Source organism: Mastacembelus armatus, chromosome 16, assembly GCF_900324485.2.
Source record: "Mastacembelus armatus chromosome 16, fMasArm1.2, whole genome shotgun sequence".
Taxonomy (NCBI): Eukaryota; Metazoa; Chordata; class Actinopteri; order Synbranchiformes; family Mastacembelidae; genus Mastacembelus; species Mastacembelus armatus.
The window spans coordinates 25179963-25198989 of record NC_046648.1 but is presented as its reverse complement, the minus strand read 5'-3'; the positions used below and the strand labels follow the sequence as shown (position 1 = coordinate 25198989).

At 46.7% G+C, this 19027-nt stretch overlaps 2 protein-coding genes across 8 annotated transcripts in view; both read left to right on the top strand.

Annotated features, from left to right (window-relative positions):
* LOC113136153 (CREB-regulated transcription coactivator 2) overlaps window positions 1-6142 on the top strand; it is a 29385-nt gene extending 23243 nt beyond the window's left edge. For 2 of the 3 annotated variants that reach the window (XM_026316671.1, XM_026316673.1), the window contains one exon: window positions 936-6142. In XM_026316671.1, the coding sequence (XP_026172456.1) occupies window positions 936-1126 (191 nt within the window). In that variant the 3' untranslated portion in view covers window positions 1127-6142. The remainder of the gene's footprint in view (window positions 1-935) is intronic. The other variant, XM_026316672.1, reaches the window with a different exon arrangement.
* A 1658-nt stretch (window positions 6143-7800) lies between these two features.
* LOC113136279 (DENN domain-containing protein 4B-like) lies at window positions 7801-18094 on the top strand. Of its 5 annotated transcripts, none has more exons than XM_026316943.2 (4): window positions 7835-7919; window positions 14647-14777; window positions 17638-17994; window positions 18076-18094. In XM_026316943.2, the coding sequence occupies exons 2-4, from the start codon at window positions 14764-14766 to the stop codon at window positions 18077-18079; spliced, it is 375 nt and encodes a 124-aa protein (XP_026172728.1). In that variant the 5' UTR covers window positions 7835-7919; window positions 14647-14763; the 3' UTR covers window positions 18080-18094. The 5 variants fall into 5 exon arrangements, with proteins under 5 accessions (XP_026172729.1, XP_026172728.1, XP_026172727.1 ...); XM_026316942.2 differs by lacking the exon at window positions 7835-7919 and adding an exon at window positions 11533-12696; XM_026316944.2 differs by lacking the exon at window positions 14647-14777 and having other exon boundaries at window positions 7801-7919.
* Window positions 18095-19027: the final 933 nt, after the last annotated feature.

The following is a 19027-nucleotide window of genomic DNA, read 5'->3' as shown; positions in this document are numbered from 1 at the left end:
AGTGTCTGTTGTACCTGGAACATGAACAAGTGAAAGAACTGGCAGCAAAACTTTATAGTAGGTCAAATAAATAAAGACTCTGAAGGAAGGAAGTGAAAACTGAAATGTTTTTCTCTCCGTCTTCTCAACCAGACGTGATTTATTTGGTTCCTAAAATAATGAGGGTGTTGGGGTAAGTGCAGATTATGTGAAGAGAGTGTGAGTAGCTCATGAGCAGATGTGTTTCTCGCTCAGCAGAACAGCCAGATGCGAGCTTCATGTGGATTCATCCGCCGGTGAAAATAGTTCCCAGCTAGTGACCTGTTTGCCTGATTAAAGCTACAGTGAGCAGCTGCTTTAGGGACCTGGGACTTTTGTTTTGAAATCATTTTGTCTTCATCAGGATCTAATCGGCTCTAATGGAGCTGAGAAGGGGAACGTATTGGGAGACGCACTAACGGACTTGTTTTGGGACTGTGGTGTGTGCAGACCACCTCTCTCTCTAGTCTGTGAGCTGCTCCTGTTGTCAGTCGGTCACTGATGCTTTTCTGGGTCCAACTTCTCCAGCGTCACTGCTGCTTCTCAGTGTTTGAAATCTTACCGGATTTTCTGGACTATAGGTCGCACTTTATTTAGTCCTCTGGTTTATCCTGTGACTTATACAGCGAAGTGACTTATATGTGTGTATTTGCAGTCATTATGTCCAGTAGTCACTAGTGTTAGATGGCAGCTCAGTTGAAGATAATAGTAGAAACACTAACTAGCTGAAGATGGCGCCCAAAACAAAGAGCTGCAGGTAATAAAGTCTGCAGATGTTTTAACAGTCAGGTGACCTGAGAGGTGAGGACATCGGTGCATTAACATTATTTAATGCACTTCTGCTTGTTGTTATGTCTGGTCTACATTCTTAGTCTAATTAGAAATATGACTTACAGTCCCTCACTCCCTCCCTGCAGGAGACTCTCCACCAGGTCTGTCCAAGGAGATCGCCAACGCTCTGTCCAACGTCCCCGGCTTCGAGATGGACCCCTTCTCCCTGGACGACCAGCTCAGGATGGACCCGCTGGCTCTGGACATGCTGGACGGCGACCTGATGCTCGCGGACCCGGCGGTGGAGGACTCTTTCAGATCCGACCGGCTGAAGTGACCCCACCCCCCCTCCTCTCCCGGAGCTCGGTGGGAATCCGGTGAGGAGTCGGCTACCTGGACAGCGCCCGCTGACCACTCCCCCAAGCAGAGCGAGGTGTGGGCGTGACTCTGGACGTCTCAGAGAGAAGGACCTGAGGTTTCTGTCAGGGGTCGGAACAAACCGAAGGAGGGGTGGGGGGGGTTTCTTCGTCGAAGGCACTTAACTGAAAACGCTCTTGCAATGCTTGAAGTCCAGAAAAACCAAGATGCTTCTGTTTCTAGGCATTAGCTTGTACAAGTCTTATCTGCATGGTAATGAAAAATGCACTCGCGTCAATGCAAACACGCAAGAACAAAACGCTCACCTGACATCGGCTTAATGTACGAAACGGTCTGTAGAAACCAGCAGCATCGTGCATCCTGTTGCAGCCATGTTGGCCACTTCGCAGAAAAGTCGTCTGTTAGCTTTGGATTGTTTGACCCGTGAAGTTAATCAGCCAGAGGCCGATCCTCCGGCTCCACCAGCCACTGACAGGAACCCAGCCATAGTTCAGAGGCTTTAGAGTTTCCTGCTCTGACGCCCGCAGGTGTCGGTCCCACAGCCTGAGATATGACCAGTCTGGTCCGGCCCCATTCACAGATGAATGTTTGGGATGAAGCCCCCTCAGCCTCATGTGTGCCGCTTCTGTTCAGGCCAAACGTATCAGTCCATCACCAAGGTGCCCCTGATCTGACGCAAATGTCCAGTTAAAGCTGCTTGAAAGCCATAAATGATTCTGTGGTCACACCGGACGTTTTCCTGAGTCAGCAGCTGTTGCACATGTGGAAACGCACGAGCTCACAGTTGGTGAGTGTCCAGAGTTGGTCTGTAGCTCCACGCCGCAGAGGGTTCTGTTTAATGTTGGTGGTTTGATTTAGCAGCAACAGAGACGCAGTGTCAGCTCAGACCTTATTAACAATGACCTGAGAACATTAGGTGGAAATGTCCAGGTGAACTAGGGCGAGCAGCTCTGACACTGGTGAGGATCACTGACCAAACCTGAGCTGATAAAATTCATTTGGCCCATGTCTTATCCGCTGGTGTCAGCGGAGCGATGTGGTCCTCAGAGTCCCCATCGATGGGCTCGGCCCGTGTGCGAACGGCAGCCGTGACGAAACGAGCGTCCCGTGTGATCACAGATACTCATCCTGCATCATCGTTAAAGCCTCATCAGAGTTTTCGGAGCCGCAGCCTGGAGCCTGAACATGAAACACAAAGTTTCAAAGTCATTGCTCAGGTGGACGTCAGGTTTCAGACTGTGGATCAGTGTGTTTCAGCCGTGTGTGCCTGCTGCCTGCCTGTGTTTTACCATGTTCCCTGAACACAGACGCGTAGATGCACCTGTCTGCAGTTTTTAAAGACAAAGTGAGTGTGTTGAGAAAAATCAGCAGCAGGTGGAAGACACCTCGAGCAGGAAGCAGACAGAAGTCCAGAATACCCAGACCTGTTGTGCTTTTCTGCAGCCCACAGCGGCGTCTTGTTTTCGTGCCACAGCTTCAGCACAGTTGCTCCCTCAGGCTTCTGCTTTATTCCCCTTCAGGTCAAGATTTTAAAGGGCAATTCCACCAACACAAAGACTCCGGCTGCTGCTGTTGGAAGCTGAATCCTTCCCAGCAGTAGAGAGGTGACAACTTTGTGAGCTCAGACAAAACTGCAGCTGCCATGAAAAAATATTTACATAAAATTCCCAAACACTGTTTAAAATCTCTGTCGTCGACATTTGACCCACAAAACTGCTGACTAAACATTAACACCAGATGATTTGAGTTCTTGGTGTTGCAGGTGATCTTGCTGCTCCACACTCCTGTGTCGTCTATGGATGTAAAGCTTCATGCAGCTGATCACTGCTATTAACTCACACACCACTAAAAACACAAGTTACTGTCTGGTGCACACAGACGTGTTATCTCCATGTGGCCGATCTGCCCATTTGTTTGCACAAGATAATAATTAGTCTGAGCATATTTACATTTCAGGCTGGGAACAAAACAAGCGTCATTAAACCGAAACAGATTAAAGACGCTGCTTTGTTGGAAACTTATTTTGGTTTCAGATCTTTTAACTCTTAGCCGCCATGACCTGACCCATAATCCTCTGAACAAAATCAAAAACACAAATCTGTTTTTTGGTGGCATTGCCCTTTAAGCCCAGCCACTGTGATTGACAGCCGTTTGCCCCGCCCCCTCTCCCTGCACTTGCTGCACCTGTGTTTCAGCCCAGGTGAGGGCGACAGCATAGTAATGTATTTTTATGTAAGAAAGGTAAAAATGATTATTAATATTCTGACTATAAAGTTTTATTTTTCAAAGTGGTTGAAATTTTCTGTATATAATTTCTCACATTTTATCTTAAGAGCAGTATATTTAATATGAGAAGAGGAAAAGGTTTGAGGCTGCCAGCGGTCGGACCGGAACGGTCGTCGACCCCGCGGCCGCTTTGCTTTTCTGCCGGGTTTTAGCGGCACCGGGTCAAATGTGAGTCTGAGAGAAGTGAGAGGTCTCGTTTGGATGGAAGCATCGGGGCAGGAGCCTCCGGGCTCTGGGAAATCTGGGCAGTGTCTCTGGCTAAAACCAGCTTTGCTCCTCAGATCACGTTTCCCCATCGAGCTTTTTGTTTCTGCCGTCAGGCTGGAGCCCGTTCTGATCCAGTCCAATGTGAAAATATGACTTAAAGGTTTATTCTGTGTTCAGACAGAAGACACGAACAACAGAGAGTGAAGTGAAGCCAAACAGAATAAAACGAGATAAATCAGGTCAGAGACTGTGGGAACAGCTGTGACAGATGTGTGACAGATGTGTTGCTGGCGGAGAGGAGGCTGCTTCAGGAGCAGTCGGCACAGACTCAGGTCCAGAAGGTGGAATGACGTCTGTCGCCTTCAGAACCTCTGGTTCCTAAAAACGAGATGCTCAGTGTTCGATCTGCTCACTTTGATTTTTAACTCTGATGTGAATCCGGCTCCGCCTTTCTGGGCAGTAGGTCAGTGGGAAGATCTCAGGCAGCGTTTTGGTCCCGGTGGGCGAACGTGACCCTGCGGTCTCTCACCTGCAGGAGTCGAGCTGTTCTCCGTGCTCTGCCGTGTGTCTGATGAGCTCCCGGAAGGTCCGGCCGGAGGCGGAGCGGGGACGGTCCTGTCGGTGCTGGCAGCCGACGGGACGCCGGGCGGAGTGTGGAGCAGCAGTTGTTAGATGTTACAGGCAGAACGTGTTTGTTTGGGTCTCGTGTTGCAGTTTGTTTCTGTCTGGATTTGACAGATTGTGTCAGACTTTTCCTTCCTGCTCAGTTTTGCTCTGCAGCTACTTTCTCTGGATGTTTTCTGACCTTGACCTCCTGACCTGTGCTTCTCGTGGCTGCAGAAACACAGACTATGTGAGTGTAGAACTGTAGAACGTCCCCGCTACAGGCCATTCCATCTGATCTGAGATGAGTGCAGAACCTGTTCAGCTTTGAGAACAAACGGACCAAACGCCCAAAAGAACCGAGCCTGTTCCTTGGCTCACCTTCCTGTCTTTCAGCCCTGCAAGTGGATTTTAGTGTAAATCTGTCCCATTGCCATGAGCAACAGTGGAGGGAAAACTCCCTTTAACGGAAGAAACCTCCAGCAGAACCGGAGGGAGGGAGGGTTTGGGAGAGAGGAGAGAGAAACGTTCACATCTGGCACCTTTAAAATACAAGACAAGTTTGCGATGAATTCTGGGCAAATTATGAGTGAAAAACATGGCAGATCAAACAGAAAATATATTTTCACCTTCTCTGTTTGCTCCCTGTTGGTCTGAGCCGCAGAGATAAGTCCAGGCTGCTCTTCTTCTACTTCCTGGAACATTCAGCCTGCTCTTCTTCTGCTTCCTGTAACATTCAGCCTGCTCTTCTTCTGCTTCCTGTAACATTCAGCCTGCTCTTCTTCTGCTTCCTGTAACATTCAGCCTGCTCTTCTTCTGCTTCCTGTAACATTCAGCCTGCTCTTCTTCTGCTTCCTGTAACATTCAGCCTGCTCTTCTTCTGCTTCCTGTAACATTCAGCCTGCTCTTCTTCTTCTACCTTCACACCTTCCTTTCTTCTTCAAACACACGTGCACTTCAGTCCAGCCGCAGAAATAAACACCAAACACACCGTCCGTTTTTTTTCTCCTTTAAATCCCTCAAACCAGCAGCAGCTGCACCGGAAACCAGATCCAATGGCTTGTTGTGGGGTCAGTTCTCGGTTCTGTCTTTACTGCAGAGTCAGAAATGATGAGTTCAGGACCCGGGATGGAAAAGTCTGAAAAATCCCACAGAGCAGCTTCTGTGACAGGAAGGTTCGAGTTCACATCAAATCAGCAGCGAGACGTGAGTTTGGAAAAGGCAGAAAACCTTTTTAATTTCAGATTTTTTAAAGAGATTTTTCTTTTAAAATGAGCTGAGATTGATTTTAAAAGCATCGTTGTATTTCTACGCTTTTTTTATAAAAAAGGTCAAACTGTCTAAAACTTCTGCAATTAACTCGTCTTTTCTGTCACTGTGTGTGTCACTGTGTATGTTTGTGTCCGTGTGTGTCCGTGTGTGTGTGCGCGCGGCAGCGTCTTGCTGTTATGCAATAAACCTGTTGTGCGTTAACATGCAGTTCCAGATTCTGCCAACAGGGAGAGCTGTTGACCAGCAGACTCTGTGTGTGTGTGTGTGTGCGTGTGTGCAGACTAGGGATCAGTTAAAGGCCATATTTCACATTTTTCATATTTTTTATTGATGTATATTAATTTCTTTCATGTTATTGATGTTAGCGTTTGTTGCAGCAGAGAATAAAATAAGCGTCTGCACCTCCTGCTTCGTATTTGAATAATACCTTTGACATTTGTTGTATTCAGATTTTATTTGAACCTTGTAATAAATAACCAGGGAATGTTGAGTGTGTTGTACATATTCATATGTTTTCAAACCAGCGGTGCTTCTGAAGCCAACAGGAGAGATTTTTAAAGACTGTACCGGCACCTTCTTTTCCAGAAAATAAACAAAGGAAACCTGGGCCAGCGGTCGTCTTGTCTGATTCCTAATCCTGCATCGCTTGATATTTAGTCAAATATCCGTATACACATACTGCAGTACAGCGTGTAGTTTAGTGCAGGGTGAAGTACTGTTTCAAGGTTCTTTACTTGAATTTTAGGCCAGTTTTACTTTATATTTGAGACAAAAATCTTGAATTTGAAACTAAATTTGTCCTTTAATTATGTGACCCTCCGGAGGGCCCAGAGCCCAAGGTTGGGACCCCCTGGACTTATTAAAACCAGCTCCAGCAGCAGCAACAGTGAAACACCACTGAAGCCTGACGTCACACAATAATAAATACTTCCATTGCAAACACTAAACTACTTTTACCAGATAATACTTCAGTACTTTAGATAGATGCAGTAAGTATTTCAATGGATTTATTGCAGTACCTACAGTATAAAAATATTTATGAAAGTACTGCAGCCTGTGTGAGACTTACAGTGAAGAAACTTAATGCAGTATTATCTGTTTTTGAGTTTTATAACTATAGATGCCAGTAAATATGTTGCATTAAATTTATACATTAACAGGTTATACAGTGAATATAATGTGTGTGTACCTCATTACATCAATGTACTGCATGTTACACACAATATAGCCTACTATATAGTGATGCACAGTATTTGTACTTCATTGATGTAGACTACAGCTAAACACTTCATGCTGTGCATTATTGGGATGATGATGATGATGATGATGATGATGATGATGGTGGTGGTGGTGGTGATGGCCGTGCAGAAACAGCATGAATTCATTCAGCAGGTCAGTTGGTGTCTGACAGCTGCAGCTGCATCAAAGTTCACCACAAAACATCTGGAACCAAGGTACTCGGACTTCACAATAAAAGCATGACATCGGTCCTGTTTTATTTTTAGAGCAGCCAAACCTAAAACAGTAGCGACTTCAAGAGGAGCCAATAATTTGTCCATGTGTGCTCAGAAATGTTCATGTCACTGCGGCCTTGAAGCGAAACCCACGTTCTTTGTACCAGAGCTTCTTCAAATCTGCATTAGATCTTCAAAGTCTATCAGCCCAAAGCCCAGAAATAAATGTTTAAATGCTGCTTAGATGTTATTGCAGCAGGAGGAAAAGAAAACGTAACAGTAGTTCTGGAGTTCTCAACCATGTCACATGGTTTTCAGAAACGTTACTAGATGGACTTTACTGAGGTGACACCACTGTGTAAAATGTTCTTCTTCTAATTATGCTCAAGCAAACTGTCTTAATATTTATTTAGTTGTTGTTTTTTCCATATACTGTGTATTTGTTTGTTTTTTAATAATCTGTGTTTGATTTGATAAAGTATTACTACTCCTCATACTACTAGTACCACTACTACTTCTACTGCTATTTTGCAAATTATCACTAGTGGGTGATTAAATTTAAGGCCCAGTTAAGGTAAAATAAATATGACTAATTATTATGTCTCAATTTAAACAGATAAGATAGATAGATAGATAGATAGATAGATGAGGAATTATACGAATTAAGGTTAAATTATATACATTGTGAAGTAATATATTTTGGTATGAATGATGTAGTATTTTAACAAAGCAGTATTGCAGTGGTCCTTTGTGTTCTCGCAGTTAGGCTTTTATTTTGACGGCTCGGGCCGGAAGCTGCTCGTGTTGTCGCGTGTAATTTGACACTGCGGCTTTGGGGCGACGCAAACAAACATGGACGTGACGCGTGAGACAACGACCTAAAGATGTTCCTTCTTGTTACCTGTGGGAAACACCGGCACACGCGACAAGGTAGGACAGCGGCTGGCACACCTGCCCCGGGTGTCCTCACCGGGCGGGCCGAACGGTGCCCGGTACCGTCAGAGAGCAGCTAAGTGGCTAAGCTAGCTAACGCGGACAGCTAGCAGGAGACTCAGCGTCTAACGGGAATCGCGATACCCCCATTATCGGACACGCCTCCGTCCGAAGCGCTCCTTTCGGTTTCTCCCGGTCCGACCCGCTCCGTTAAACGGCGTTTATGTTTATCTCATCCGTTAAAACTGCATTTCCGTTGATCTCACCCGTTAAAGCGTGTATGTGAAGAGCCTTGGCGTTAGGCAGCCACCGACTCATATGTTTAGCGTTAAGGATTTAGGACAGATGTGATGTGTAGTCGGTGCTGATCGGGATAGTACCGGGCCGGTGCCGGTGTGTTCGTCATCAACGCGTTCGAGTCTGAATTTACGGCTTAAAGCGCCGAACTGGTCCGGACACAGAGTGAGAGTCCGCGTCCGATAATGGAACTCTCTGATTCTGGGGTTCATCGCCTGGCAGCTGCAGCGAGCAGCGCGTGCCCCACGGTAAAGTGACGCAGCAGGCGTGAAACGCGAACCGCTCTCCGGTGTCCACGACGACCCGGTGTCCAGTCGGTTCACGGGCCTGGACATCTGCGGAAATTAATAGCTGCAAATAGTGCGAGGCACTGTCCGATAATGGAACCCGCGGAGGGAGTTAAATTCCCTGGATGCCTGTTGTTGTTGCTGCCTGGTTGTTGTCACCTGCTGGCTGACCTGTCACCTCTTACAGAAATAGTTGCTGACTGGTTGTTGCCTGCTAGTTGTTACTACCTGGTTGTCACCTGCTGGCTGACTTGTTGTCACCAATTACAGAAATAGTTGCTGCCTGGTTGTCGCTGCCTGCTTGCTGACTACTTGTCAACTCTTACAGCAGTAGTTGCCGACTGGTTTCCTCTTTGCTGCCGTGCCAGGACCCAGGTTGCAGTTTTCTGGGCTGGTCTGCAGCAGAGACACCAGGGCTGCAGTTTTTGGCTCAGACCCGGTTTAGCTGTGATAAGTTCATGAAACAGTAGTTCAGAATAAACGTGGAAAGAGGCGAGGAGTCTCTCGTCTCCTCTGAAGCCTCCGTCCTCAGCGGCGCGTTGCCTCTATGAATTATGGGCCGTCTGAAGACAGTTTCCTCTGGAGGCCTTTTAGCAGCAGAGGAGTCGACGCTTTAACGCATCACAGAAGGTTTAAACAACAACAACACGCCGCCAGTCCTCCGTCTGAATGTTGTAGAGCAGGAAGTGAACGTGCCGCTCTGTTGATCACGTTGGCGTCGAATTAAAGAAACTCGGCATCAGGATGCTGAGGTGCTCACACCTGTCCTCAGTGAAGTCCTCAGTGAAGTCCTCAGTGAGGGCTGAATAATAACGCAGCCATTTCCTGGCAGTGTCGAGAGCTTGGACTCACTTTATGATGGTCCCCTACAGTCCACCACAGTCCATTATATTCCCCTACAATCCACCACAATCCTCTACAATCCTCTATAGCCCCATACAGTGCACCACAGTCCCCTCCAGTCCAGTCCCCTCTAGTCCACTACAGTCCCCAGTAACTGTCAGCAGAACAGCAGTGTGTGTTCAGTGAAGGGGGAGCTGGTGTTCGATCCCTGGAGTGAAGGCATCAGGTTATTTTAGTTTGTGTTCTGCAGGTGTCTGAGACCTAAGTTTGATGAGTACAGGTACCAGAGGCTGGTCCTGGAGCGATGCAGCATTATTTCTGCTATAAATCTGCAGCTCTGTCCTCGCAGGACAAAGGGGGAGGAGCATGCAGCTGCTGACCTCTGTGAGGGTCTGTGAGCGCTCTCGGTGCGTGTGCTGGATTCTGATGCAGAGACTGGGTCAGACCTGGTTTGTATTTGAGGGTCAAATGAAACTCTAGAAGCTTCTTGGGAGACACGTGACTCGAGGTTGTTTGGAGTCACGGTGACTGAATCTTTTCAGGTGTGTTGGCAGGATCCTCAGTGACGCGCAGCCAAAACAGCGTGAGATCAGGGCGTGTCGGCTCTTGTCAGGATTTGTCTCTGCAGATAGAAGAGTCTGCACGGGACCGTTTAGTTTCGGTTTAGACAAAGACCTGGTGTCACTTGGTGTCAGACCTCTCTACAAAAACAGCTCACACCCTGCCAGGGCTTCAAGTTGTGTCTTTAACAGCATCTTGGCTTTTTCCTTCATGTCTGCTCTCACCAGAAGGAAAAAGGTTCCCTGAAAATGACTTTGTAGCGCGATAGCATGCAGCTGTTCGTGTGAACAGCTTTTAAATGTCATCAACTAAAAGTCCTTCGGTGCTGAACGTCTGACAGAAGCAGCTGTGTTAAATTAGATGATCTGGACCTGGATGGACCTGATGAATCCCATCAGGCGCGACCTTTGACTTAAAGGGTCGACATTTAACATGAAGCCGAAACAAGAGTTCACATGTGACGTCGGGTCTTTGGACTAAAACTTCAGTCACAGTCCAACACGTCAGTTCGCACTTTATCAGCAGCAGATGATCCAGTTCAGGGTCATGATGCCCCAGCATGCACTGGGGCAGAGCCGCCCTCAGTGTCTGTGCAGGCAGAGAAGTCGGCGCTCGGTGCTGCAGACGGGCTCCTCCCTGCTCCTCCTTACACAAGGCCCTGGACGGACTCAGGGGCCAACGGGGCTGCTCCGTCTGCAGCTCTCTGAGGACGTGAACACACCCTGAAACATTTCTGGTGTTTTACATCATGAACGCTTCCTGAAGGGCGTGCACAGCTGTGGACCAGAACCCTCCATGTTCATCACGCTGTTAAACACGACAAGGTTTGTTTTTGACCGAGGGTCTATGACCTGTGACCTGACCTTTGACCCCTGATTGCTTGTGCTCACAGTTTCACAGAGCAGACTCTGCGTCGGGGCTTCGGTTCTGTTCAGTAAACAGCAGTTTGTGTTTCTGTGCTGCTCGTTTTAACAAGGGAGTTGACATGTATCCCAGAATGCACTGCACCAGGTAGCAGTGACGGCAGAGGGATGATGATGTCCCAGTCGACACCGAGCGTCCTCCTGTCCCCTCGGTCCTGTCGGCTCGTAGCCGACCTCCGGCCTCAGTCGCCATCTGTGAGGGGGGAGTTCTGTGCCAGCTCCTGTGATGCAGGACTCCACAGTAAAGACTGTCCCTTTACTGGAGGGACAGGGTTTGTCTTCAGGGCTCAGGGTTGGAACGGCCCGGACGAGGCATATGGGAACCCAGCAGCTTTGGAGGAAACACACACGTTGTTGTTCTTCACATGTCAGTTCAGTCTGTGCATGGTGGCAGTTTAGGAGCTCAGGGTGTTCACACCTGGTCCATGTCCCCTGACTGACATGGATCAAACAGCAGGTCTGGGATGTGGACTCAGCCTCATGTCTCAGCTGTAGCTGGACCAACATGTTGAAACTGTCGTTCACCATGTTCGTCTTCTGTTCTTCTCTCTGTGGGTGAATCATCCTGCTGCTTAGTGCTGATGCTGCAAAGCTGCTCCATTCACCTTGACCTGCGTCCTCACACACACACACACACACACACACACACACACACACACACACACACACACACTTTGATGTGTGTGTTGGTGCTGGTGCCCAGTGAACTCTCTGCCTCCTGCGTTAATCTGCTGATTATTTCTTCTGCTCCTGGTTTTGCTCATTATGTTTCTTACAGTCAAAGCTGATGGTGTCAAAGTCTTGGAGCGTGTTTAAAATGCAAAATATTAAATTTACTTTTTAGTGTCCGACCAAGAGAAACATCCAGACCTTCACATCCTTGGCCTTTTAGTCCTTAGAACGACTTCACTGATTGACCTGTCCTCTCTTTGTTTACTCCTCGGGTTGTTGTTTAAGGAGGCGTCCTCATGTGTGGATTCATTTGGAAGCAGCTGCGTGTCCTCCCTAAATTTAGACTCTGGTCTCTTCAGCTCCTCCACTTTCAGCGTCTGCAGTAATTCAGGTCGGCCTCACGCAGCAAGGCCTCTAAGACCTGAGCGATGGCCGCCTACTGCGGATCCCCCTGTCCGTCCCACAGGCCTGTTTTCTGGTGGGGCTTTAAATAGCTGGAGCTGGTGTTAGCTGAGACGGCGAGGCCCCGGGGCTGCAGCCTCCGCCAGAGGACAGTTAACTCAGTTCAGCCTCTGTTTGACACAGGCCATCTGGATTAAACTTGGGCTGCAGCCTGACGTCATCCAGAGACACAGTGACTGTAGGCGTGGGCCGAATCAACAACATACAACAACAGTACGTTATTGATTGTTGCTCTGAATTGATCATTTTCATTTTTGCTTCAAGCAAAACGCAGCAGGACTGAAATAAAACAACACGATGACCATAATTCATAGTCGGATCCTTCTAATGCCCCGTTCTAGCTGTAGCTGCAGCGCTTAGACAGCAGGGGGCCAGTTCAGGTTCTGTGTCACGCTCATTGTGAAATCGGTTTGGTATAAAACATCTGTGCAGTGTTTTCACACGTGGTGAACCTTCCAACTGAACTGCACAGAACACACTTCCTCCACCTCCTTTCATGCACCAGTGAATGTGTGTTGGAAGCGCAGGCGGCGTTTAGAAATGAACTCAGACCGAGTGTGAGGGGACTCTGGGCGGCTCAGACTGCTGCAAGTGTTTCCTGTAGCTACAGAGGCTTTGACTCTGCTGCCCCATTTAGTATCACTTGGACTTTCTGGTTCTGGTGAAGAAGGTCTGGATCTGGTTCTTCTCTCTGATCTTGATCTGGAGCCATGCAGGGCGTCGTGTTTGGTGCTGTAATCCTCCTCAGACTTGTTGTTGTTGTTGTTGTTGTTGTTGTTGTGCGCTTCAAAGTGAAACTATCTCAAGGAGTCCAACACCAACGACAGCTCAAACTCGAAGGCGTCGGCTGGAAACACAAGTGTTTTGTAGTTGGTGATGAGCCCGGCTTGTGGTTTCCTCTTTGAGCTTTGAAGTACTTTATATACTTCTAATTTGAAGTACTTTATATACCACTGGGTAGCTGACGTTAACTACCTTATGTACTTCTAATTTGAAGTATTTTATATACCGCTGGGTAGCTGACGTTAACTACCTTATATACTTCTAATTTGAAGTATTTTATATACCGCTGGGTAGCTGATGTTAACTACCTTATATACTTCTAATTTGAAGTACTTTATATACCGCTGGGTAGCTGACGTTAACTACCTTATATACTTCTAATTTGAAGTATTTTATATACCGCTGGGTAGCTGATGTTAACTACCTTATATACTTCTAATTTGAAGTACTTTATATACCGCTGGGTAGCTGACGTTAACTACCTTATATACTTCTAATTTGAAGTACTTTATATACCGCTGGGTAGCTGATGTTAACTACCTTATATACTTCTAATTTGAAGTACTTTATATACCGCTGGGTAGCTGACGTTAACTACCTTATATACTTCTAATTTGAAGTACTTTATATACCGCTGGGTAGCTGACGTTAACTAACTTTATATACTTCTAAATTGAAGTATTTTATATACCGCTGGGTAGCTGACGTTAACTACCTTATATACTTCTAATTTGAAGTACTTTATATACCGCTGGGTAGCTGACGTTAACTACCTTATATACTTCTAATTTGAAGTACTTTATATACCGCTGGGTATCTGATGTTAACTACCTTATATACTTCTAATTTGAAGTACTTTTATATACCGCTGGGTAGCTGACGTTAACTACCTTATATACTTCTAATTTGAAGTACTTTATATACCGCTGGGTAGCTGACGTTAACTACCTTATATACTTCTAATTTGAAGTACTTTATATACCGCTGGGTAGCTGACGTTAACTACCTTATATACTTCTAATTTGAAGTACTTTATATACCGCTGGGTAGCTGACGTTAACTACCTTATATACTTCTAATTTGAAGTACTTTATATACCGCTGGGTAGCTGACGTTAACTACCTTATATACTTCTAATTTGAAGTACTTTATATACCGCTGTGTATCTGATGTTAACTACCTTATATACTTCTGATTTGAAGTACTTTATATACTGCTGGGTAGCTGACATTAACTACCTTATATACTTCTAATTTGAAGTACTTTATATACCGCTGTGTATCTGATGTTAACTACCTTATATACTTCTGATTTGAAGTACTTTATATACCGCTGTGTATCTGATGTTAACTACCTTATATACTTCTGATTTGAAGTACTTTATATACCGCTGTGTATCTGATGTTAACTACCTTATATACTTCTAATTTGAAGTACTTTATATACTGCTGGGTAGCTGACGTTAACTACCTTATATACTTCTAATTTGAAGTACTTTATATACCGCTGTGTATCTGATGTTAACTACCTTATATACTTCTAATTTGAAGTACTTTATATACCGCTGTGTATCTGATGTTAACTACCTTATATACTTCTGATTTGAAGTACTTTATATACTGAGTCCAGTGTGCACAGAGACTCGTGAGTGCTGGTCATCCGTTATGTCACTGAATGTGCTGACAGACGGTCTCTGGTGCATGAGATGCTGCAGCGCGTCAAGGAAACAAAGAGTTGTTGTTCACAGCCGCTCGTACCAGTGAACGCCGTGTGTGGCTGTGATGTCACTTCTCTGTTTAAAAATCCTCTTTTAGACCTTCTTCCTCCTCAGCTGCATCACACTCAGCTGCACTTTTCACTCACTGAGAAATGAAAGCTCTATTTTCTCCCTCGCAGCACCGCTGACTTCCTGTGGCAACTTTTCACAGTAGCTGTCAACGCGAAAGCCTCCGTCAGGTACGACTGCGCCCGAACTGCAGGAGACGAGGAGCATTTTTCAGGCTGCGTGACCAAATGACAGGCTCACAGTAAGAACTGCATAAATCCTGAGGGTTGTATTAACACTGATGATGTGTTGTCACCTGTGGGTTGTGTCTGGGTTTGTTAAGCTCATAATATTTAGTGTGTGAATCTGATTTTCCTTCTCCTGGTTCTGGATCATTAGCTGCTAAATCAGCAGCTTCTTGTATGTGACCGTGTGTGTGGAGACTTTTGATGAAATGGGAACGAGATGAGAACAGCTGCTGACTTTAACGACATTTAGTGTAACTTCACTGCTGCTGGTGTCACAGGGACTCAGGAGACACCTGGTCTGTTTGGGTTTGCAGTCCATTCAGATTTGGACACACCAGAATTTTCAGCAGGTCTAGAGTTAGCCTGGGGACTGTATTTGTGATCTGGCTCTGTGTGTCTGCAGACTTGAGGTTTTCTGGTCAGCAGCTACGGTTTTAATTAGGCTGCACCTGGAAAGACTTTGGCCCCGTTTCCACATTTAACTGTGGCAGCGGCAACACTTCTGCTCTGTCACCAGTCAAACCATGGTCTGGTCCTATTTCTCCCTTTTCGCTTTCACGACATTGGCAGGCAGGTGAGACTGTGACAGGTAGACCGTTATACTGACCTTCAGTACCTCCGGCTCGGCTTTGGGGGCAAAACCCTGTGGTTGAGTCGAGGCTGGCAGGCCTGGTTTTAGCAGTGGACTCTCCAAACCTCAGGAACATTTTGAAAGTCCAGGTATTTGTGATACACCTGGACCATAATTATGAACTTTATAGCATAGAGAAACAATCGCTGGGCGGCTGGTTGCTGTGACCCAGAGTAAACTCTGTATTGTGGTGCAGTCTGAGGAAATCTGGTGCATTTTTCTGGGCTTTCCAGTTTGTGTGTTTGAGTGTGTGTTTATGTGTGTGTGTTGATGGTTTCCATTATTACACACTGGATTAAAACAGGAAGTTACTGTGATGAAATCAGCTGTTTCAGCTAAATTTGCTGTTGTGTTAGAGCAGGCTTCCCACTGTCAAACCCAGGCTGGTTGCTAGAGTCTAGCTGCATGTACAGTAAAGTGCAGGACGGAGGTTGATCCGAGTCGACATGTGCAGCAGAACAGTAGAATAACCAACAAAACTTCTTTCACACGTGAGGGGCGGTGACCTTTCCGCGTCCTGTTTCCAGTCTGCTGCGTTAAGGAGCCTCAGCTGAACTGACGTTAGAGCATTTCTAAGTCCAGTATTCAGCACATGGTCACAACTGGTCTGTTTTATCTGATGCATGTGAATAAACGAGTTTGGCTCCAGACTGAAATGTGTCCACAGTTATTGGGTGGGTGTACTCCTGTTACCTCATGTTAGGACAACAACCAGCTGGACCTGAACCTTTATCCATTTTCCAAAGGAGCAGCACTGAACCTGGTCCTCTCTGGTCTTAAATCTGACCCAGCCTGAGGTCGTCAGCTCTGAATTATAACCTGAGCCTTGAAACGAATCATTCAAAGTGAAGCAGCAGCAGCTGGAGGGAAACTAAGCTAGAGTTTCTCTCTTCCTGTTTTTACGCCTTGTACCGGCCTGTTGAGCGATTTAGGCGGTTCGACGACCTCTGACATCAGCGTGTTGGACGACACCTGAGACTTTGTGCTGTTGTTGAGCTGAGTGAAAACAGAACTGGATGAATGTGCATCAGCTTGATGCAGCTGGTTGAGTCAGAAAGCCCCTCGGTAAATGTGACCCAGCACTTTTTGACTAGAGTCGTGCACCAGTGATGAGTGTGATGATGATGATGGTGCGTGTTGATGAAGAGGCACAGTAGATCTGTGTGTTGGTAAGAGAGAACCGTGTGTTTCTGTCTCCTCGGGAGCTGCGATGTGCTGCCGTGTCACCAGGAAGTCATCGATTGAACAGGAACCAGGCGGTCAGGCCTCTTCCTGTCTGCCAGCTCACCTTTGACCCACTTGTGGTTGAACTTTTCCCTCTCTGTCCTTTTTCTCACTTCCACCCAGTGATGACAGCCGCAAATATACTTTCTGCTTATTACAGGTTTTACATTTTACCATCAAACAGCATCACAACAATCACCGGTGTGATTTCTGCACCTGTGGTTCAGTGTGTCCACCGACGGTTTTATCTGCCACTTTCCTCTTTTTCAAAACGTGGCGAGAGAGAGGGCGAGGGACATCCAGTTACATAACAGCCTCCTCCAGCATCACAGCACATCCTATTTTTATAACGGACCCAGCAGCCTGCCCTCTGCTGCCCCTTTAATCAGAACATTGACTTTGTAACTGAACACCAGCATGACCAGTTTTACTTCACTGACCAATCACTTTCATTTATTCCTAGGAAATAAGACTCTGCATTAAAAGCACTCCATCTGCGCTCTGATTGGCTAATGGGATTTGGGGGCTGCGTCTCGCTGACATTTGTGTTGTGACTTTTTTATTCGCCTCCATCTTTTCCTCGTGTCCCAGTCCCTCCCACTAAAGCCAAAGCAGTGATGCAGAGAAAAAGATGCGAGAGCAGAGAATCTAGGAAACACTTTTAAAGAGACATGACACCTCATTTCCTCCAGTCCGTCATCTGAAGCGAAGCGTCCAATCAGCAGCTGATTTCTGATTAGGGGGCGTGTCGGTCCGTAAAGGATGGTCTCTTGTGTCCCTGCTCATGTTTTATAGTTCTTATATCCTGTGTATTTGTTTTGGGTCATTGTCCTCAGTGTGGCCTGGGACCTGCCTGCAAACCAGTTGGGACACTCATGAAAGTTAAAGCTGAAGTTGAGAACAGTTCCTTCCTGTTGTACCTGGGTGCCCTCAGCTGTCGCCAGCCTGAGACCATGAATAAGTTCATTTAGCTTGTGGCCTTGAATTAATGAGTGTAAAATGTGTTTCTGTCTCTGCAGTGGAGGGCAGACAGGCGGCATGACAGAGGAGAAATGTCCTCAGCTGGTGGACTACTTTGTAGTGGCAGGTCTCGACCCTGCTGGTCCCTGGAGGCCCCTGGATGAGGATGGCAAGACCTTCTCCTCCTCCTCCTCCTCCTCGACTTCCTCGTCTTCGTCGGGACGGGCGGTGGAGCCGGTGACGGACCTGGTGGTGATCGCCCGCGGGCTCGGAGAGGAGGTGCCGGAGGGCTTCACCTGCATCGAGAGGACGCTGGGCGGACACTCGGCCGAGCTAAGCGCCGGCCTCATCAACAACCCGCACCTGTACCTGTGCTACCGCCGAGGACGAGACAAACCGCCCATACTGGACCTGGGGTGAGACACACACTGGGCTAGTTCCGGCTTAAATTTAGTAACGATGATCACTAAAATGATCGAATTCTTTTTCCTTTTTAGTTAATCTGACCGTTATTTTACAAACCATCAGAAAACTGAAAGCTTTTCTTCAACCTATCAGATGCCAGGAGCCTGAAGCTCACACACATCTGTTTAAAGTCGAGCAGGAAAGTTAGTCTGAACACAGGACTAAACTTTGTCATCAGCCACTTTCACTTTGCTCTGATGCTGTGAGTCGCTCTGGCTGCAGATATCCTGCCTGTGTCCTCACAGGGACTGTGTTGGGGATGAATTTTGTGTGTGTTCCAGTGAGTACAGCCTTCCCTCTGTGGTTTCCTCTGTCGGACGGTGGGACTCCCCCTCCTCTGTTCCTTGGTGCTGTCAGCTGTGTGTGTGGGTTTGTCTTAATTAATTAAAACACATGGGCTGTGTCTTGTGCTGGAAATGATTCTGCTGCTTAATTCAAAACGACTACACCGCTGTGACACACACACACACACACACACACATTTTAAAACGCAGCTTATATAAATCAGAGATTATATAATGTGGTGGTGGGCAGAGTGTGTCCTGGACTCATCAGCACCACAGACTCTTCTCTGTCCTTTCTTTCAAGTTGAACAATGTAATTAGTCCAGATTACACACGTCAGAGGATGATGAGATGAATCCTCTTACATCAGGTTACAGTTTTACTTTATCAAGTGTAACAGGGCCATTTTTCTTCGAGCTCACCAGGTGCAGTGTGATTCTGTGAGGCTGATTATTGAGAAAGGATTTAATCAGACAGCAGGACAGTGAGGTTGTGATGGAGCTGCTGCAGTGATTCTGACTCACGGTTTATGGAGAAGATTTAAGCTCCTTAAATCCTTTAGTGCCCGCTGCAGTTCTCTTCCTGAAGTTGTAGCTCGGTCGAACCACCATACACCTCAGTGTCACAGTTGCACAGTGACAGATTGACGTATTTTAGCCATCAGTGTGTTCAAGCAGCTGAGGGATGTGATGATGTGAGG